This window comes from Quercus suber, unplaced genomic scaffold (assembly GCF_002906115.3).
Source record: "Quercus suber isolate HL8 unplaced genomic scaffold, Cork oak 2.0 scaffold_21, whole genome shotgun sequence".
In the NCBI taxonomy this organism is placed as follows: Eukaryota; Viridiplantae; Streptophyta; class Magnoliopsida; order Fagales; family Fagaceae; genus Quercus; species Quercus suber.
Window position 1 is genome coordinate 16179 of NW_027069486.1, and position 23525 is coordinate 39703.

Here is a 23525-nt window from a genome sequence, read left to right on the forward strand (position 1 = left end):
GTTACAGCATATCTGTATGGATTATTAGAGAATGATATCTACATGAAAATTCCTGAAGGATATAAAATGTCTGAAACATGTAATCTTACATCCCGAAATATGTATTCTATCAAGTTACAAAGATCCTTATATGGGTTAAAGCAATCCGGACGCATGTAGTATAATCGCCTCAGTGAATATCTTTTGAAAGAAGGATTTGAGAATAACCCAATTTGTCCATGTGTTTTTATCAAAAAATCAGAATCTGGATTTGCTATTGTTGTAGTATATGTTAATGATTTAAATCTTGTAGAGACTCCAGAAGAGTTAACAAAAATAGCAAATTGTTTAAAGAATGAATTTGAGATAAAAGATCTTGATAAGGCAAAATTTTGTCTTGGCCTGCAAATTGAACATCTTCCAAATGGAATTCTTGTTCATCAATCAGCGTACACTGAAAAAGTCCTGAAGCAATTTTACATGGATAAAGCTCATCCTTTGAGCACTCCAATGGTGGGTTGGTCACTTGATGTCAAGAAAGATCCGTTTCGACAACAAGAAGATGATGAAGAAACTCTTGGTCCTAAAGTACCATATCCTAGTGCAATTGGTGCTTTGATGTATCTTGCAAATTACACACGACCTGATATAGCATTTGTAGTTAACTTACTAGCAAGGTGTAGTTCTACACAAACTCAAAGACATTGAAATGGAATTAAACATATTTTACGTTATCTTCTTGGGACTACTGATTTGGGATTATTTTATCTAAATGGATCAAAACCACAGTTAGTTAGATATGCTGATGCAGGTTATCTTTCTAATCCACACAAAGGCTGATCACAAACAAGATATTTATTTACTTATGGAAATACTGCTATTTCATGGAAATCTGTTAAGCAATCAATTTCTGCTACTTCCTTAAATCATACAGAGATTATCGCAATTCATGAAGCGAGTCGTGAATGTATTTGGTTGAGATCGGTAATTCAACATATTCGTGAGAACTGTGGATTATCATTAATCATAAAAAGTCCAATGATATTATACGAAGATAATGCCGCTTGTATCACTCAAATTAGGGGAGGATATATCAAGGGTGATAGAAACAAGCATATTGCACCAAAATTCTCTTATACACATGAGCTCCAGAGGAGTGACGATATTGATGTCAAGCAGATTCGATCATGTGATAATTTGGCCGATATGTTCACTAAGCCATTACCAATTGCAAATTTTAAGAAGATGGTGCAAAACATTGGCATGCGTCGACTTAAGGATATTCGATATACTCATGAGGGGGAGTAAAGTTTCTAAAGGATGTGTGCTGATTGTACTCTTTTTCCTTTGCTAAGGTTTTTTCCCACTAGGTTTTCCTTTGCAAGTTTTAATGAGGCAATCCTAAGGCACTAGAAGATATACAAGAATATTGTACTCTTTTTCCTTAACCAAATTTTTTTCCCGTAGGGTTTTTATTTGGCAAGGTTTTAATGAGGCATATTCTTAGAAAGTGGTCATCCAAGGGGGAGTGTTAGAAATAAAGTCTGATTGGAATGTGTAAAGTTTGGGCAATGAAAAGGTTATTTGGGATGTGTAAAGGCTGAAATGTGTAAAGCCTATAGGGGAGATGTATGTCCATAATTGTACTCATTATTACAACCTTATCCCATAAACTCTACAAGTATTCTAAGGTCCTATATATATGTGGATTTCTTTACTGTTATTATAAACATCTAAGAGAGATCAAAAGAATTGTGGATGACCACTTGAATATAAAAGTTTACCAATATATATAAATATATATATATATATATATTTCTTGTTTCTTTTACTTTGATTTTATATATATTTTCATCATTTCACAACAGAGACAAAACTGTTTCTCAACCAAAAAAAAAAAGGTTAGAGAAAAAACTAAAAAATAGTCAGGTAAAAATATATGCCTAACTTGTACTGAAGCATTGCCTACAAAATATGAATACTTTCTATTCAAGTATTTGAAATGCTCCATCATGATTTCGAAGATGGAGTTCCCATTGAATTTATATTACATTTCAATCTTCAGTTATTATTACTCATTTTTTTAAAACGGTTACATCTAAATCAGTAATAATGTCTATTATGACCAATTTTTAAGACCAATGAGCATGAATTTTAGATAAACTAAAATACTTATACATATAAGAAATCCCACTACAATCCAAATGAAAATTCACAATACTTATTCTCCTTTTCATTTCACATACATACGAAACCAAACAACTCAATCAGTAAGATTCAATTCAATTTAATTCTTTGACTTTCCTTCTCTTTCGCTCAACTTTCTCAGCAACCAAACTGATAATAATCAAGCCAATAAGGCAATAATATTATATATTCACATTTCTATCATTTTCATTCTACGTACATCACAAAAACCAAACAACTCAAATGGTAAGTTCTTTCCTCAATTCAATTCCTTTACTTTCCTTCTCTTTTCCTCAATTCTCTTGGCTACCAATAGAGAGTAGGAAACCAATAAAACCTGAACAATGAAACGAATATCCATATCACAGAAAATAAGCTCAAGAATTGAATCAAATCACATAATCAAAAGCCAAGCTAGCACCATTGAAATCAGAAAACCACATCAGCAAATAGAGAAAACAATCAAATTCCTCAAATCAGTTCTTTTCCTTTATATTCTTCACTATTCCTTGCTTTTCTCAGCTACCAAACACATCCTAAATTCAATGCAACTCCAATTTGCACGCACAAACACACTACTTCCAAGAACTACGCAACAAATACAACTAAAACGCATCGTTTAATCGCTAGTACAACACCATTAACACGATCATGATTTACTCATAGTTTCTCATTCTTTCAAAAACAACGAAAAAATTTGATACGAAATCCGTTTTCTTTTTCAATTCCTTAATTTTCCTTGGTTTTCAACATAAAAAAACTAATTCTACCAAAAAATAAAATAAAAATATAAATAAAAATGAAAAGAATGAATTAAATGATTAATAATACTTGTGATTTCTGTATGATTTTGCGTTTGAAAATTAATGAATCAAGCTGATCAATTTAAGCTCTCAGAGAGAGAAGAGAGAGAGAGAGAGTGAGGGTAGCATTGGAAATAGCGGAAATGAAAGCGTGGAAATAGGGTGAAAATGGCCAAATACCACCCTTTTGTAAAATTTGTAGCAAAAAAGTACTGTTTCGGAACTAAATGGGAATCTACCACTTTTTATGTACTCGAGCTCACTAAACTCGAGTTCTAAATGGTACTCGAGTTCTTAGTTTCATTCCACCGTGGCACTGCTGACCTGGAATTTGTGCAATTAAAAAAAATAATATGGTACTCGAGCTTGGTAAACTTGAGTTCTATGCAACACAATACTCAAGCATACTAGGCTCGAGTTCTTTGTAAATAAAATGGTGGTTATTTATTTTTCTACGGTACTCGAGCTTACCAAGCTCAAGTTCCTTGCAATATGGAACTCGAGCTTGCTAAACTCAAGTTCCTTATAACTTTTTTTTTTTTTTTGGATAATCGAAAAATAAACATAAACTTAAAAATAAGTATTTTTTTTTCTGCATTGATAAAATCTGTTTCTACATTAATAAAATTTGTTCTCTGCACATCATATTTACTGTATATTCGAATCTGCTTATTGCATTCATAAAATCTGTTTTCTGTTTTCTCTTTTTCTTTGTATTTTCTCTCTCAACCCGGCTCTGCTCCATCTCGTTCTTTTTTTCTTTTCTTTTTTCTCCTCCATGCGATAATCTAGTGTATTAAGGCAGGGGTTTGCTTTGTAACTATTGGGCTAATAGATTTTTTGTTTTTATTTTTTAAGTTTTTGTTTTGTTAAGTTTTTGGGTTTGTAGTTGACAGTTGGGCTGGGTTGATTCATGATTGGAGGGAAAGAGCCAATTGTAATAATGAAAAAATATGCCTAATAAAAAAAAGTTCTTAGGGTCAGAGGGCTCGGGCCCTTTAGGACCCCCACTGGTCCGACCCCGCCACTAACTATTTGAAAGCAAAGTTAAACAGTAAAATAAGATGTAAGTGAAGAAAAGTGAGCATTAATAATGGTGGATGAGTCACGCTGTGTGTCCTATTTCATTCAGCCATAGGGACCAGGTGTTAGAATTATAACATGATATCATCATTACATTGAGCAAAATACTTTTTTTTTTTTTTTTTTTTTTAACTCCTCCTTTTCTTTTGCTTTGTAGACTATAGAAAGCCAAAAACCTATGTTGGTAATCTTATCATGTAAACATGCTAATCTTATCATGACTTTTTTGTTTTAAAATTTTCTTAACTTAAATCATATTAAGATCTCTCTCTCTCCAAGTAGACTATTGGAAATTCTAAGTGAAAGATCAACTCATCAACCACTTATTCAGCATATCTACTCTAGGGAGGGGAGATTGTATGGATTTAATATCTATAGTTTTATTTGTCTTTTAAAACCAAATCAGACTATAATTATATATAGTCGCACACATTCTTTTTTTTCTTTTTCTTTTTTTTGAGAAAAAAGTAAATAAATTTTATTGAACTAAATCAGACTGGAAAACGATATCCAAATAACTAGGTAGAGATTCTACCCATATATCTGTGTCTACAGATAAAACTGTTTTTCTAGCTAAAGCGTAAGTTGATCTATTTCCTTCCTTTCGAACATGCTGGAACTTGCAATATTAAAGAGTAGCGCCTAAACTTCCACTCTCATCTATCACATGACCAAACAAAGCCAAGGTTTTGGTTCTAAAATTAAAAAGCGTACTTATAAAAGAAATTAAAAATTAAAAAGTATAATCTAAATTCAATTCATGGCAATCATGTCAATGACTTGTTCCATAATGTTTTTTATTAAACACCTCAAATTTGACTAGCTAAAATTAAAGATGCCTAACTTTTTATGTCATATCAAATTTTGTTGAAATATGATGTTATTTATTATTTGATTAATAAGTTTATTTTTTATATATAAATTTAAAATTTAAAAATTTAAATATTTAATTGATAACATAATTATTATTATTATTATTATTATTATTTTCTGAACACGCAATGCAAAAGTTGAAAACAAACCTTTTCCAACTAAAAAAAACCAATAACTTTGATTCTATTTTTAGGAGCGGAGATACAGAGAAAATGGAACAAAGATCAATCATCCGGTCCCACGAGTAAAGGCAATTCCAATGATGAAATGAAACTTCCTAGTTCCTACAGTTTTTCTTAACTCTCCAACATGCTATAATAGTTTTCCTCTTGAATTATTGTCTCTCTATTTTTCTCTTTTTCAAACTGAGCACACGGAAAGTTTTATTTTTTTACCACCAATCGTTCAAGCCTACTCGAATCCTCTCTCTTCTCTTATGCAGTGTTTTGTGTGAATTCTCTGTTTTCTTTCTTTCTTTTTCAAACAAAGAATCTGAATGCCCAGCCATACTAGGATCACCACAGAATTCACAAGAGTTTACAATACCAATAAATGAGAGATATGTTGCAAAAAATAACTACCTCACTAACTTTTTTTTTTTTTTTTTTTGTGGAATAAAAGACATGTTAATGGGTTGAAATTTTTGCACACAGATCTTTCATTTATTAGATTTGATACGAATGATGTGGTAACTGATGTCGCAGAAGCCTGAAGAAGAGCACACACGGTGCTCTCTTGATGAAACAGAAACTAAACTGTTAGTTCCTGGGTAGTAAACCTTGAATCCACGAGGGTTTCCTGAATCCACAAGGAGATAAAACTGGAATCCACCAGAAAAAGAAAATTGACAAAATGTCTGTGCTTATTGATAATAGTCTGTTTTGCCTCTGACGGCTACAAACATATAAATACTGAGCAAAAACGTTTAAAACCCTAATTCGCACTAATTAAGCGATTAGGTGACAAAATTACCGAATTTTACCAAAAATGGCAAAATTGAGTTAAATGCAGAATCATAAACTACTGACCTTAAAAGTCGTCCCAAAATAGACGGGACCTTATTCTGACTTTTAAACTAAAAGTTATTAAGGAAAAACAAATATTACTATAAATAGCAAAAACATTGTTTTCGGAGCCTTAACGAAGGAATTTGCCTAAAATTTGGCGACGTTCATGGCATCTGCATGAATCTGGATCAGAAAGCCGTTTTCCTTCAACCTGCCAAATTTCATGCAATACCGACACTGTTACCTTTGATGGCCCCTACTGGCACCCCCCTTTGATCTTGCGTTGTGACTTCCTGCGCCCTTGCTGCTCCAAGAAGGCATGTGCTGTCTGTTCTACACCAGTAACATTCGATACAAAATATTTTTTACAAACTTAAGCCTAACACTACCCACCAGCTTCCTTTTTTCTCATATATTTATTTTTTAAAATGGCCCATGTGCAAGGTAGTTGGCAACTTGAATGTAGTTGTGAGAAGTGAGATTGTTGAGAATTTTATTGTGACCTCTCGCCCCTCTTTCACATATTCACAAAATAATAATAATAATAATAATAATAATAACAACAACTAGCCTCTAAGCAAGCATGTAAGGCTAGTTGTTATTTTTTCAAAGGTAAAAAAAAAAAAAAAAAAAAATAAATAAATAAATAAATAAATAAATAAAGGTTAAAATTTTTTGTTGATGGGAAATGGTTAAGACTTATTAAAGGTAAAAAAAAAAAAAAAGTGATTTTTTTTTTTTTTTGAAAACATGAGTTTAGGTAGTTGGAGCATTTCAAATACTTGAATAGAAAGTATTCATATTTTGTAGGCAATGCTTCAGTACAAGTTAGGCATATATTTTTACCTGACTATTTTTTAGTTTTTTCTCTAACCTTTTTTTTTTTGGTTGAGAAACAGTTTTGTCTCTGTTGTGAAATGATGAAAATATATATAAAATCAAAGTAAAAGAAACAAGAAATATATATATATATATATATTTATATATATTGGTAAACTTTTATATTCAAGTGGTCATCCACAATTCTTTTGATCTCTCTTAGATGTTTATAATAACAGTAAAGAAATCCACATATATATAGGACCTTAGAATACTTGTAGAGTTTATGGGATAAGGTTGTAATAATGAGTACAATTATGGACATACATCTCCCCTATAGGCTTTACACATTTCAGCCTTTACACATCCCAAATAACCTTTTCATTGCCCAAACTTTACACATTCCAATCAGACTTTATTTCTAACACTCCCCCTTGGATGACCACTTTCTAAGAATATGCCTCATTAAAACCTTGCCAAATAAAAACCCTACGGGAAAAAAATTTGGTTAAGGAAAAAGAGTACAATATTCTTGTATATCTTCTAGTGCCTTAGGATTGCCTCATTAAAACTTGCAAAGGAAAACCTAGTGGGAAAAAACCTTAGCAAAGGAAAAAGAGTACAATCAGCACACATCCTTTAGAAACTTTACTCCCCCTCATGAGTATATCGAATATCCTTAAGTCGACGCATGCCAATGTTTTGCACCATCTTCTTAAAATTTGCAATTGGTAATGGCTTAGTGAACATATCGGCCAAATTATCACATGATCGAATCTGCTTGACATCAATATCGTCACTCCTCTGGAGCTCATGTGTATAAGAGAATTTTGGTGCAATATGCTTGTTTCTATCACCCTTGATATATCCTCCCCTAATTTGAGTGATACAAGCGGCATTATCTTCGTATAATATCATTGGACTTTTTATGATTAATGATAATCCACAGTTCTCACGAATATGTTGAATTACCGATCTCAACCAAATACATTCACGACTCGCTTCATGAATTGCGATAATCTCTGTATGATTTAAGGAAGTAGCAGAAATTGATTGCTTAACAGATTTCCATGAAATAGCAGTATTTCCATAAGTAAATAAATATCTTGTTTGTGATCAGCCTTTGTGTGGATTAGAAAGATAACCTGCATCAGCATATCTAACTAACTGTGGTTTTGATCCATTTAGATAAAATAATCCCAAATCAGTAGTCCCAAGAAGATAACGTAAAATATGTTTAATTCCATTTCAATGTCTTTGAGTTTGTGTAGAACTACACCTTGCTAGTAAGTTAACTACAAATGCTATATCAGGTCGTGTGTAATTTGCAAGATACATCAAAGCACCAATTGCACTAGGATATGGTACTTTAGGACCAAGAGTTTCTTCATCATCTTCTTGTTGTCGAAACGGATCTTTCTTGACATCAAGTGACCAACCCACCATTGGAGTGCTCAAAGGATGAGCTTTATCCATGTAAAATTGCTTCAGGACTTTTTCAGTGTACGCTGATTGATGAACAAGAATTCCATTTGGAAGATGTTCAATTTGCAGGCCAAGACAAAATTTTGCCTTATCAAGATCTTTTATCTCAAATTCATTCTTTAAACAATTTGCTATTTTTGTTAACTCTTCTGGAGTCTCTACAAGATTTAAATCATTAACATATACTACAACAATAGCAAATCCAGATTCTGATTTTTTGATAAAAACACATGGACAAATTGGGTTATTCTCAAATCCTTCTTTNAGAGAGAGAGAGAGAGAGAGAGAGACCTGATGGTGATTTCTTATCACTGCAAAAAACACGTCCATTACATCTTGATTGTCAGCCAGTTTACTGCAATTTTCAAGATAAAGCTCTCCCTTACAAAAAAAATTAGGTTTTTGGAGATCTGGTGCCATTTCCAGTGAGGTACAACCATGTCCCAAAATTTGTACGATATCTATCGGAAGATTTGGCAATGATCGAAGACTCGTGCAATTCATCAAATACATCTTTTCTAACTTACATAGATGACTGATGCTATCAGGAAGGCAAACAAAACTATTCTCACTTAGATCTATTTCTTCTAAAGAGAATAAGCAACCAATATTATTCGGGACTTCCTTGAGATTGCAGTCTCGTAGTTTCAATATAGTCAAAGAATGCAAACCTAATAGAGAGGACAAACCCATGGGATCAGCAATTTTTGGCCTTGAAGAAAAAGGGAGGAGATCATACCAAGATGTAGAGTTAGATGACGATAACCCCTTACATCCATTGAAAGATAGCACTTTAAGATTTTTTAAGAGACCAACGGAAGAAGGCACCTCTCTTATAGCAGTTCCACTCACATCCAGCTCCTCTACACTTTCAGCGTTCCCCACATTCTCAGGCAGTCTCTCAAGTTTTAAGCATCCCGAAATATTCACGTCTTTAAGTAACTTCAAATTAAAAATGCTGCTTGGCAAACACGTAAGACTTTTGCAATCTCTTACATCCAATAAAACAAGGCTGGTCAAACGCCCAATTGATGTGGGTAATTTCGTAATAGCAGTTCCACCCAAATAAAGCTTTAATACACATTGCATGTTTTCTCCAAATTCTGGAATCTTTTTTAGTTTTGAGCAACCAGAAAGAATAAGAACCTCAAGAGACTCCATTTCGAACTTGCTTGGAAGAGTTTTGACATTTACACAGCCTTGGAGATTGAGAAAAGTAAGTCTATTATGAACCAAAGTTGAAGGGTGAATCTCATGTAAATTTGAACAATTTTCAAGAACCATTTCCTTAAGATTTGGGACTTTGATCAAATCAGGGGTTTCTTTAAGGTTTGTAGACCCATTCATTTGGGTGATTTTCAGCTTCTCAAAAGACTATTAAAAGTAACAACAATAAAAAAAGAACAATTAGCTTCAACAAATCCCTACAATTTAATGGAACTTAAATATAAATAAGTACAAGGATGCTTAAATTACCTTTGCTCCTTTCCAAAGTTGTTCAATGCAGCTACCACACAGGTGAAGTTCAACAAGCTCATTTGATTGGAAATTTAATGGCAAAGATTTTGAAGGGTACCTACTCCACCCAAGAAATCTTAAGCCAATAGGAAGATGTTTGGGTTCATGGAGAAGCTGAACATTTCTAATTATGAGCAGTTTAAGATTATGCATCTTTGAAAATGAATCAGGATTCCAATATGCCTCTTTTGATTTAGGCAAATTTAGGACTATGCATTGAATTGCTTCTGTTCCCTAATAATCATGAACAAAAGGGATTAGAGAATTGCAAAATGTATGATTACCAAAACTATTCTGAGTTGAACTTTTTTGAATAATATTATAGGATATATGTTCGAGTTTTCTAAATAACCTCTTACCGTATTTTTAGTTAGTACACTATTAATGTCTTCGAATGACCACAAAATGCTACGCTTTCCAGGTTCTTCAGGGCACTCTTCATGAACTATTTTCCTGCCCATGTCTTGTAGTAAATCATGCATCCACACTCTAGAGTCTTCTATTTTTATGAGAGATTTATCAACTAGAACTTCTAATCCAGCATAAGGGTGAAGACCAAGATAATCTAGTTTCTCTACTACACTATTTTTGACATCATGATAAAAGAAACATGCTATATATAGGAATATTTTTTTCTCAATTTCATGTAGTTCATCATAACTTATTTTAAGTACTTGGAGAATTGCGGGTTCAGGGAATTCTTTAAGCCTAATTAATATACTTTTCCAATGATTGATGCTTCTCTTAAAGAAAAGGGAGCCAAAAATCTCAATAGCTAAAGGAAGGCCTTTAGTATATCGTATGACATCTTTGGATAGCTCTAGATAATCTTCAGGAGGATGGTCTTTTTTAAAAGCTTTCAAACTCAAAAGATGAAGAGCTTTATCACCATTCAATCCTTTAGCTTCGTATATTTCATCTACTTCAAGTATATGCAGTAAATGCATATCCCTTGTTGTTATGATAACTCTACTACCAGAACCAAACCAATTATGCTTGCCAACTAACTTTTCCAACTGGTCTAATTGGCTTACATCATCAAGAACGAGAAGAATTCTTTTATGACGTAATCTATTTTTGATCACGAAAACTCCCTCATCGACATCTTGTATACTTCCGTTTAATATTTTCTAATAAGTTGTTGTTGCAATGGAAGTAAACCTTCTTTTTCACAAACCTCCCTAACATTATGGAGAAAGCAACAACCATCAAACTCCCTCCAAACCCTACTAAAAACAACTCTAGCAAGAGTTGTTTTACCTATTCCCCCATCCCCCAAACCCCTATTATGCGAACATCATTAGACCCTATAGCCAAACATGATTCCAATTCCTTCACTTGAGATTCTATTCCTACAAGGTCTTCAATATCTTCAAAGAATGCATAATTCAATTTATGCCATAACTCTTCCACAATATCTTGGATAAGTTGTGCCTCGGACCTGCAATGAAGGGAGAATGATATCTAGTAAGTACCACCCATAAATAGTACCAAAAAAGATAGTAGACATCCAACGTTCTGTTCTGTTGGTTAAACCAAGAAAAAGTAAATAACTTGGTGCAAGAGAAATTTGAAAGAAATACAAAACATAAATTAGTTAGATCAAGTAATAATAAAAATGAAGTGTGAACATCTATGTTGCTTTACTTAAAGTTCAAAACAAGGCTTAAGATAAGAAGAGTATTTATTTGAAGTTTGAACATCTAAAAAGCAAGTAATATGTCAAATTGGATTACCTATTCTGTAGGTGCCACCCTTTGAGATTCACCACTTTTTCTAAAGCAGCTTTCCATGTTTGCACTTTCTCTATATCGTCCTTGAAGCGTTCTTCATGTTTAATAAAGGCTTGGGCAAAGGTGCCTGTTTGTTTTCGCACCTCAGATGGGTCCACCTTGTAAAATATTGGCAAAACATTCGTCTCTTTCAAGCATCCAATTATCTTTGTAAGTTCATCCAAGCACCATGTTGATGACGCAAAGTTTCTTGAGAGAATGACAATTGCAAATCTCGATTCTTTTATTGCTTTCAAGAGCTCCGGTGAAATAAATTTTCCTATCTCAAGATTTTCCTCGTCTCTAAAGGTATCTATGCCCCTTTGTTGCAAAGCAACATATAAATGGTCTGTAAAACTAGTGCGGGTGTCCTCACCTCTAAAACTAAGAAAGACATCATATGTCCACCGAGGTGTTGAAGATGAAAATGATGACGAAGAGGAGGCCTTCTGAGAGCTAATGGAAGACATTGGAGATATGTTGGCGGCAAGTATTGAACTACAATAAAGAAAAATAAATAAAAGAGGTAGTTTTCAATTAAAATTGACAGAAAAAGTAAAAGAAAAAATTAGAGAAAAAAGGAATGATTTGATATGGATCTTTCATTTTAAGGAGGGAGTGAAAGGATAGAATAAAAAAGATGGACGTGTATAAAGTTAAAAATTATGGATTTGAGAAATGAATGTGCAGTAGTGATTGTAAAGCTAAAAAATATCTTAGAAACAACACATGATTCAGTTCCTATTATATAATTGCTTTTTTAATAAAGGAATGACTATTATTTTTTCTTTTGTTTGCGAGTATGTGAAAGAGAGACGAAAGACATTAATAAAATAAACTAAGGTCACAACAATCTTTCAACTACACCAAATTTGCTAATTACCTCGCACCATTTAATTTTGTTAAAAAAATAATAGTAAGGAAAAAAAAAAAAGCCAGCGTCAGTGATCCTAGCCTTGCTGGGCATTCACATCCTCTATTTTCAGTGAATTCAACATTTTTTTGTTTGTTTATTTTTTAAACAGAGTGGATAACTCGCGGCATTATGATTATTATTTATGCAGAAATTTATTTAACTAACGTTAAATCATTACAAAAGCATCCTCTGTGTTTGTAATTTAACAATCACAGTTCGTATAAGACTAGACAAATTCAGATACTATAAAACAAAAAGGTCAAAACCCAGGAAAAAAAATCTGTATGTTCCTCCTCACCTTTCCCTCTGCTTTCTCATCATCCAAAAGAGAAATCGAAACATATAAATAAATATGTTTACCCTTTAAAAAAAATAATTAGGAACAACCTCAAGTAAAATTAGGAACACCCTCAAATAAAATAAAATAAAAAATTATTTGTTCTACTTTCAAGCAAAAAAAAAAAGCCCAAAAATTTTTTTGAACTAAAATCTGAAAAAAAAAAAATTGTAACAGAGCAAGCCCAGCAGAACATCAAAAAGAACAGATTACAACAGATGGTAGCAAATCCACGGATTACAAATGCAAACCCAACAGATTACAGATAGTAGCAAACCCACAGATTGGATCTTCATGGAAAGCAATTACCTGTTTGCTGGATCTATTCTTCAGAGAAGAAAAAGTGAGAGAGGGAGAGAAAGAGGTAGAGGAAGTGAAGGCTGAAGCTGTGAGAGAGAAATAATTTGTTGCTTTACTCTGTGTTTGAAAAACTGGGGAAGACGAAGTGTAGTAGAGACTGAAAAGTGAGAAGTAGGAGATGGAGACTGAGAAGTATACGTTGAGACTGAAAAGTGAGAAAAGTGAGTTGAAGACAGAGAAGCATATATTGGGAAGAAGAAAAGCTAATTAAAGACTAGAAGACATTATCACTCATCAGATTCAGATTGCTTGGAAATGTGACAGTGGGAATAAGTTGTATATTTATTTGCTTTAATTATTTTCAAATTTAAAAAGACAAGTCTTTTTTCAACATTTGTTTAAATTATTTTTAAACTTACGAAGCTAGGTTTCAGACTTGACCTGAAGGGCTAGTGATGAGTGATGTGCTCACTGCGTTAAAGGACTTATTTATTATATAATATATAAATTTATATGTTATTTTATCACTTTATTAATATTTGTTCTTAATTTTGGTTTTATATATTGGTGTTGGTATTAGTGTTGGTGTTATTGTTGTTGTTGATGAGATATAATTAATTATCTTTTAGTATATTGTAATTTATAATTGTGAATTTATCTGGCTCTTATGATTAGAGTTATGAGACTTGTTTGTTGAGTTGAGTGGGGGTAAATGGGAGCATGGGCGGAGATGAGATATTTGATTTAGGAGAAATAATTGTACATGGAATGTGTTCTAGTACAACTAATACATAGTATTTTCAATAAAAAAAATTTATTAATCAATAATTAATTGGGGAAGTAACTAATTAATAATTTAATTAATCGATATATTATAAAAGAATAACAAATTAAATTATGATAAGCTAAATAATAATTAAAAATTTTATAATTAATAAAACAATAATATAACAAATTATAATTTATAAAAGACAAACAAATTAATGACACAACTAAACAATAATAATTAATAATTTATCTTTTTATTAGATGATGTAATTTATCATTTTTTAAAAATACCCTGAGAGCCACTGCTTGAGGATGCGAGTAGGCTTGAACGATTTGGTGGTAGAAAAAACTGTGTGCGCGCTCAGTTTGAGAGAGAAAACAAATAGAGTGACAATAATTGAAGAGAACCACTATTATAGTTAAAGTTGGAGAGTTAAGGAAAGTTGTATGAACTATGAAGCTTCGTCATTGGAATTGCTTTTACTCGTTGGACCGAATAATTCATCTTTGTTTGATTTCAGTTTATTGGCTTTTTGTTTTAGTTGGAAGATTCCTCTCCATTATGTTCACTAGTCTACAGAGCAAACGAAAAGAGGAGGAAAAAAAGAGTGTACTTTGCCCAGTGTAATGATGAAATAGAACACACCATGTGAGTCATCCACCATTATTAAGCTCACTTTTCTTGACTTCTGTACATCTTATTTTTACCGTTCAACTATGCTTTTTTTTAAATGTTTTCTCAAAAAAAAAAAAAAAAAAACTATGCTTTTACAAAGCTGGTGGCACTTGGAAATGCCTTTAGTAGCCAAATTTATTTTATTTTATTTACTTGATAGCCACATTTTTCCTTTTAGGTTCGGCGCGTTATAGGCTTGGCATTTCCATGGGATCTTTGAGAAAATATCCAGTGACTGTAGTTCCTAACCATCCACAAAATCATTCATCAGACATTCATACCCATTAATTGCCTTACTCGCTCGGCTTGTCTAGGCCCAAATGCGATTAATCCCAAACACAGTTGAGACCCAATTGTACAAGAAGTTTGCCCCAATGACCATGTAAGTGAACATTTTAAATTGAAAAAGGACACGTAAGGCCCTTCTAACGTTTAATTAAAGTTGAGCCCACGGAACGACATCATACATCTATTTTTTTTCTCTCATAAGAAGATATATTATGCATCCAATGCATGTATTGCCTCTTTCACATTGAGGTGGGATGATATATACACCCGATACATGGTCTAATACCACATCCTCTTCAACCCTAACTATATGGTAGAAAACAGAAATAAGAACTTTGTTTAACCACTAAACTATATAATTACAATATAATTATCCTAAATTCATAGGTAAAAAAATGCTAAAATCATAACAAATTACACTAGTTTTGCTACAACTCACCACATATCATTATTATATAATTATCCTAAATCCATAGGTATTCCATAGGAAAAAATGCTATGAACACAACTTTTTGCCACTTGGCGAGTTGTGCTGGAAGTTGTATAATCTATTGTGCTAAGTGGTGTGTTGTGTTAAAAGTTATATAATCTATTGTGGTCTTAGCATTGTTGTTCCATAAGCATTTGTGTGTGCCTTTTGAGTTCCAAAAAGTGAATCTAAGGTAGAGGTTATATATATATATATATATATATATATAACAAATGGAAGAGGGGAGACTTGAATCTTGTTTCTCCACATAAAGGAAATCAATCATATTATTGAACTACAAGACTCTTGATAGTTATCTGCGTAATTTTTTTTTTTATAAATATATTGATAATTGGAATGGGGGATTTAAATTTTAAATATCTATATTAGAAATATCAACAAGTAGCATTTGAGCTACAAGACTCTTGATAGTTATCCGTTTAAATTGTTTTTTAATATATTGATAATTGGGGTGGGAGATTTGAATTCTAAATATCTATATTCGAAATAGCAAAAGGTAGCATTTGAGATATAAGACTCTTAGCAGTTGTCCACTTAATTTAATTAACACCCATTAAAATGTCATTTTTTTCATAATTTAAGATCACTTTTGGCCTTACCATCAAATTTTGTGGTAAATACTAGTAAATTAAAAAAACAAAACAAAACAAAAAAAACTCTAACGACATTTAACTTTTTTTGTAATTACTTTTTTTGATACATTTTTCATCATTACTTACGTGACTTGTTATAATTGATATATAATAAAAATGGTATCAGTGTTAAGTTAAAGTAAAAGTGATCTTACTATGAACACAACTTACTATCTTATCATTCTATAAAAAAAAAATTAATTAAAAAAAATAAAAAAAAACTTACCATTTTATCAAGTTATGACAAAAGTCAAATACTTCTGTCTCTAACATTACTTATAAATTAATTATTAATTTATAAGTAATGTTAATAACAAAAGTAAAAAAACTTACTAATAAATTAATTATTTCTTGGTAGATGGAATTTGGCCACAATAAATATAAAACTGTCATAACATAATCATAGAAATTGTTATGAGTATTATATTCAAGAACCTCAATGAGGTTCGAAAAAGATGATTCATTTAAACAACTAATGAAATTTCGATTGATTACCAAAAAAAAAAAACTATATGGTCAATATTTGTAGCCCAAGCCCAAGAGATATGGAATATGAGCCCAACAAGTCCAGTACAATGAATTTGTAGAGAGTGAGTGAAAGAGTTGGGCTGATAGTGAATTAAACAACCTCTAATTCAGGTTTTAAAGGATAAACAAATACAAAAACACACTTGAAATTTAAATAAACTGATGCCCAAAGAGATAAATTATTGTTTGAAAGGCTAATACAATTCTTAGAATTACAGTAAATCTTCCTTTCTTCTCATTCTTTTCTTTTTTCCGATCCCCCTCACTATGAGAGGTCTCTTACACTTATATAGTTTTCTTTCAGACTATCCTGATCGTCCACTTGTTCTTCATCTAATTGTTCACTTAAGTATATGTCCCATCAGGTATCTTCGTCGATTTTTCATGAGTGGTGGTAGCTGAGACAGCACTGTTCATGCGTCTTCGCCACATTAATGCAATTAGAAAAGTTGCTGCAGTACATTTAATGCGGTGGTAGCAACTTTTTCTTTAGATATTTCTCTGTTCTTATCATCTTTATATGTGCCTGAAGTTTATCCTTATCGTTGGAATTGCCAAGAAGGTCACCCAAACCTCCCAGGTACTTACTTGACCGATATTCTTCATATCTGAGGAGGACACACTCTTTGAACTATATCCTTCGATCATTTCCTTGCATGATTCTCCAATCTGGGGTCTTTCTCAATTATTTAAACCTCTTCGAACATACACTAATCTTCAAATAGGGTCTTAGGCCCAATATACAAATTTGGGATTTTATCCCCACAATAGCCCCTCAAAATTTTAATTTTTCCCTCGCATTCGAGGAAAAAAAATGGGATTTTGATTTGTCACAGAAAATAAAAGCTAAAAATGTAAAAATATCTGAGTTTACACATGTGGGAGCATGGATTTAGGCACTTCATCATTGTTGCTGACGTTTCGGTTTTCACGAAGCGCTATTAATTACTCCAAGTAGCGCTATATCTTTGACATCCAATGGTGAACTATTGATCCAATGAAAGACATTTTTCCTCAAGATTTGGGCGGGATAACTCCCACCCACTTTCTAGCCCCTATATAAAGCCTCAAAGAAGATCATCTCTCTTTTACTTTGCAATTTCTTAAACTCTCTAGCGAACTCAAACACTTAAGCTCACCAAGTTTTTCAAATCTTTTGTCTCATTTCTCTAAAAACTTACAAAAATCCTTCCAAGGATTTAAGGATCACTCCCTGACCCAGTTTGTGTAAGTTCTAATTTCCTCGAATCCTTCATTCTCTTCTTGGTCAGCTTCCTCGGCCCTCAAACTCTCATTTCTCAGTTGTTATTCTTAGTGTTTCCTTCTTTCTGCTAATCCGAAATGGGTAGATTTAAGTATCTGGTTGATAGTCCTGCCTTAATGGAGACATTTAAGGAAACATATGACATACTGCAGGGAGTAAACCTGAGGTATTGTCCCCTGGAAAGATTATTAACCAACCAAAGGGTGGGAGAAGTCATAATCCCTATGATAGCGTGCATAGAAGGGGGAATGACTCTCCCTATGGGTCTTGTTACAAGAGATTATCTTCGTAACCATAGGCTTTCTTTTGATCAGTGCGCACCTAACGTCTTTAGGATCCTAGGAGCGGTTGACGCTTTGAATCGTCATTTAGGCCTGGGGCTCACCTGGCTTGACGTAGTACATATATACAAATGTCATAGCCAAAAGGGAGCAGGATATTATCTTAAATCCCAATCCAAGATCGTTAGGCTCATTTCCTGTCTTCCTAAGTCTAACAAGGGGATGAAAGACGACTATTTGATCGTCTCGGGCGCGTGACATGACGATCTTCATTGCCCAACCCAATCAGGAGAGCCAGGTGGGATATCCTAGATTTAGGTTTCCTAATAATAGATTTAGGGTCCTCATCATTTATCATTGTTTTTCTTTTCTTTGCATCAATGTTTTTGAGTTTCTGATTATGGTTAATTCTATTGTGGTGTTAACAGATAAAAGACAGGTTGCTCCTCAGCTTAGTCTTACTAACGTTGCCGCGCTCAACTATCTATTGAGATCAGAGATTTTTATAAGTGAAGACGGGCAATTTTGTGCTGCCTATCTAATTCTTAGTTTCAAGCCCCTTTCGGATTCGTTTCAACCGGTCGGCAATGCCACAAGGCAAGGAGACTATCGGATAAACCGAATAGACGTTTCTCGGCCAAATTTTTTGTTTCCATTCGATCTTGCCCCTATGCCACATTTGAACTCGCAGGGTGTACCACTATTCATCTAACCGGTTCAACAGGTTCCCCTTGAACCAGTCGCAGTAGGGGAAAGAGTTGCTTCTTCGACCTCTTCCCTTGAGGAATAGATTAATCAGTTCCAATTTGAAGAAGAGGCACCAAGAAAGGTTCAGGTGATTCCAATTTCAGACGTCGAGGAAGAGACTGACAGACAGTTTAGCGTTCGCTTTCCTGTTTTAATAACTGCCTTTCCAGACGATTCTTCAGAAGAAGAAAAAGAAATGGCGAGCCTAAGGGACTTAATGAAGGCCAGGAAAAAAGCGCCTAAGGCCAAGGAGACCGGTTTGTCTCAACTAGCTGTTAGTCTTCCTCTACCCTCTCCTCAGCTTCCTGCTAATCTCGGACTCAAGCCAATCCCAGATCCGAAGAAGAAAAGGCTCATTACAAACACTGAAGAAGGTGAGGTAGTGCCTCCAAAAGGAACTAAGCAGCAGAGAATGGCTAAGGACCAAAGGAGTAAAAGGGCTTCATCTACTGAGAGCCGAGAAGACTCTTTCATTGCTGAAGTGCGCCGAGGACCGCGCACCTGGTCCCCCAAGCTGGAGTTAGATGGTGTTCCCTTCCCTTGGGATACCACTCTCAAAAATTACCAAGGGGGGAAGGCAGGTCTCATTGCTGAGGCCCTGGAGCAATCACTTCTCCTACCAAAAGATATGGAGGCTTATAGGCACTTCAGCCAATATGAACTCTTCCTATCCCTTAAGAGAGATTTAGCCATGGTAAGCGAATTAATCCACTTCTTCAATTAAGATGCTGATCATTTTTACTCATCCCTTTTCTTTGCTTTATACTGAAATTTTCCATTCTGCTATGTAGATTACTTAGCAAATTTATGTGGCCGAGGAGTGGAATAAAAACGCTCATAATGAAGCCCAGACAGAGGCCTATTCTCGGTCTAAAGTTGAAAAATCTTTGGGTAATCTAAAGGAAGATTATTCTAAGCTATCTGAGCAACTAAAAGAGATTACCAAAGAAAGAAATAGCCTCGATGCTGGCCTCAGAAATACTACAAACCAAGCTGAAGACCAACACAAACAGTTGCACATAACTAAGATTAATCTAGAAATAGAGAGAGAGTTGGTGAAAGGTCTTTGAGCTAAGTTTCAGAAAGCCAAGGAAACTGCCAATTGGCCAAGGAGGCAGTTGAGGCTGAAAAGCAGGTAGCATACAAGCTTAGGGTGGAGGAGACCCAAGTCAGACTCACAGAGGAGTTCTCCACAGTCTACAGAGATTATTACGATATAACTTAGGGTAAAACCCTTGATGCTGCTGGGGTCTCTACAGAATCTGACTTGAGGCAACCTGGGAGCATCTACTACGATCCTGATATTTGCGAACTCCCAGGTCCTGACTCCTCTCCCTCCAAACAACTCCTAGAGGCCTCGGAGCAGCCCTTGGTCAGTCAAATCCCTTTTGCCCATCCTGAAGCTTCTAAAGAGTCTGGTCAGCCTAGTGGTCAGGGCAAGCAAACTGAGGATCCTCAAGATAAGGATAGAGACTTAGGGAAGAAGAAAACTCCTCCTGAACCTAAGGACCAAGCCCCAGATGCCGCTGCTGCCCAGTCCAGCCAGACTACTGACCCTTTGGCTGCCCAGATGAAGGCCTAGATGTTTAGGAATTTTATTTCATGCTTGTATTAGTTTTTTTATTTATTTAAGGGACTAAAAAGTACTTTCTTTTAATCAATGAAATTGTTCTTCTTTTATTTTCTATGTCTTCATTGCACATATTATAAGATTTATTATTATTGCAAATAACTCTGACTTGTAGCAATTGTAACCTAGGCAGACTTAACAACAATATCATGGTAATGATGAAAATAACTTATACAAATACTGGAAGAAGTGGGCCGTATAAGAATTGTTAATAAGTATAGAAAGCAATGAATGATATGAAGGTCTTATATGTTTTCTCGAACATTTACAAAGAATAATACTAAGCACTGACTTTGAACTAAGTACATGACCGAAGAGAATTATCATAAGTTAGAGTCTATTTAAATACCTCCGAGGACTTTAGGCATGATTAGATTTAAGTTTAAACACTTATAAGAAATATAAATGAGTGTTAACTAACCCACATTATCTGGTCTCAGCATTTCAGGCATGATTAGATTTAAGTTTAAACACTTATAAGAACTGTAAGGGAGTGTTAACTAATCCACATCACCTAGTCTGATGACTTCAGGTATGATTGATTTTAAGTTTAAACACTTATAAGAACTTTAAGGGAGCGTTAACTAACCTACATCACCTGGTCCGAGGACTTCAGGCATGATTGAATTTAAATTTAAACACTTATAAGAACTGTAAGGGAGTGTTAACTAACCCACATCACCTGGTCTGAGGACTTCAGGCATGATTGGTTTTAAGTTTAAACACTTATAAGAACTGTATGAGAGTGTTAACTAACCCACATCACTTGGTCCGAGGACTTCAGGCACGATTGGATTTAAGTTTAAACACTTATAAGAACTATAAGGGAGTGTTAACTAACCCACATCACCTAGTCCGAGGACTTCAGGTATGATTGGATTTAAGTTTAAACACTTAAAGAACTGTAAGGGAGTGTTAACTAACCTATATCATCTGGTCCGAGGACTTCAGGCATGATTGGATTTAAGTTTAAACACTTAAAGAACTGTAAGGGAGTGTTAACTAACCCACATCATCTAGTCCGAGGACTTCAGGCATGATTGGATTTAAGTTTAAACACTTAAAGAACTGTAAGGGAGTGTTAACTAACCCACATCATCTGGTCCGAGGACTTCATGCATGATTGGATTTAAGTTTAAACACTTATAAGAACTGTAAGAGAATGTAACTAACTCACATCATCTGGTCCGAGGACTTCAGGCATGATTGGATTTAAGTTTAAACACTTATAAGAACCATAAATAAGTGTTAACTAACCCACATCATCTGATCCGAGGACTAAATTTAAGTTTAAACACTTATAAGAACCGTAAATGAGTGCTAACTAACCCACATCATCTGATCCGAGGACTTCAAGCATGATTTGATTTAAATTTAAACACTTTATCTGAAATCTTTATGCGATAAATAAACATATTGATCAAAGAAAGAACTCGATTAATAATAATACCTTTTAAGGTTGTTTACATTCTAAGGGCGTGGTATTACATGACTATCTAAATCTTCCAAAAGATATGACCCAATGCCAGCCCCTGAGGTGATGCGATATGGCTCTTTCTAATTGGGTCCTAATTTTTCCCAAGATGGATTTTTTGCAGTGTCCACAACTTTCCTAAGCACTAGATCACCAGGTGTTAAAGGCCTTAGTTTTACATTGGCATCATAATCCTGCCTGAGTTTTTGTTGGTAATATGCCAATTGGACCATTGCATTTTTTCTCATTTTCTCAATTAGATCCAAACTCTTCTCTAACTGCTCATTATTGCTAGTCGGACTGAATGAACTAGTTCTCAACATTGGGAACCCAGTCTCCAGAGGTATGACAGCTTCAACCCTATAGGTCATTGAAAATGAGGTTTCCCCAGTAGACCTACGAGGTGTAGTTCTGTATGTCCAGAGTACATAAACTAGTTCTTCCACCCATTTACCCTTCATATCATCTAGCCTCTTCTTCAGTCCATTTACTATGACCTTGTTAACAGCTTCTGCTTGCCCATTTCCCTAGAGATAAGCAGGGGTGGAGTATCTGTTCGTAATTCCTAATTCGCCACAATAATTTCTGAATGTTTTGCTATCAAACTAAAGGTCATTGTCTGAGATGAGAGTATGAGGAATCCTAAACCGAGTGACAATATTTTTTTAGACAAATTTCTTTGCATATACATCTTTGATGTTGGCTAGAGGCTCAGCTTCAACCCATTTGGTAAAATAATCTGTACCGACTAGAAGATACTTCTTGTTTCCTGTTGCTTTAGGGCATGGACCCACAATATCTAAACCCCATTGACCAAATGGCCATGGGCTGGATAATGGATTAAGGATTTCACCTGGTTGATGTATGTTTGGTGCAAACCGTTGACATTGATCGCACTTTCTAACATATTCATGGGCTTTCTTTTACATATTTGGCCACCAATAGTCTTGGGTAATGACTCTATGTGCCAAGAATCTACCTCCAGTATGGCTTCCATAGATCCCTTCATGTAATTCCTTGAGAATTGACTCAGCTGCTTTAGGATGTATGCACAATAAATACGGTTTTGAATAGGAGCGTTTGTACAGTTTATGGTTTTCAGATAGCCAGAATCTAGTAGCCTTTCTTCGAACTTTGTCAACTTCTAACCTTATTTCAGGCAAAGTATCCTCTTTCAAGAATTGAATTATAGGGTCCATCCAACTTAGCTCAGCTCTGATTTGATGAATTCAGATTGCCTCTTTTCTTACCTCTGTGGGTTTATGCAAGTCTTCAACGAGGATAACCCGAGGCAGATCTTGTGCTAAGGAGGTTGCAAGCGTGGCTAGAGAATTAGCATGTGTATTACCATTTCTGGAGATGTGTAGCAAATTAAAAGAATCAAACTCTGACTATAGACATTTAACTTGGCTCAAGTACTCTTGCATTCTTTCATCTTTCTCCTCAAATTCCCCTTGTACTTGTTCGACGGCTAGTCTTGAGTCCGAGAACATTTCCACTGATTTTCCTCCCATTCTTTGAACCATAGCTATTCCCATCAGCAAAGTTTCATACTCAGCCTCATTATTTGTGGCTGTGAAGCTTAATCTTAATGACTTCTCAATAATAATCTTCTCTGGAGATATTAGCACTAGCCCCACTCCGGATCTTTTCTGATTTGCTGCACCT

At 34.3% G+C, this 23525-nt stretch overlaps 1 protein-coding gene across 1 annotated transcript; it reads right to left on the minus strand.

The window, feature by feature from the left end:
* Positions 1-7999: 7999 nt before the first annotated feature.
* Positions 8000-13396, minus strand: LOC111983179 (disease resistance protein RPV1). Its single transcript, XM_065763346.1, is given in 7 exon segments — positions 8000-9610; positions 9713-9988; positions 10114-10841; positions 10844-11026; positions 11029-11195; positions 11491-12024; positions 13089-13396. Coding segments are annotated over 6 exon segments (3471 nt in total). The 5' UTR covers positions 11997-12024; positions 13089-13396.
* Positions 13397-23525: the final 10129 nt, after the last annotated feature.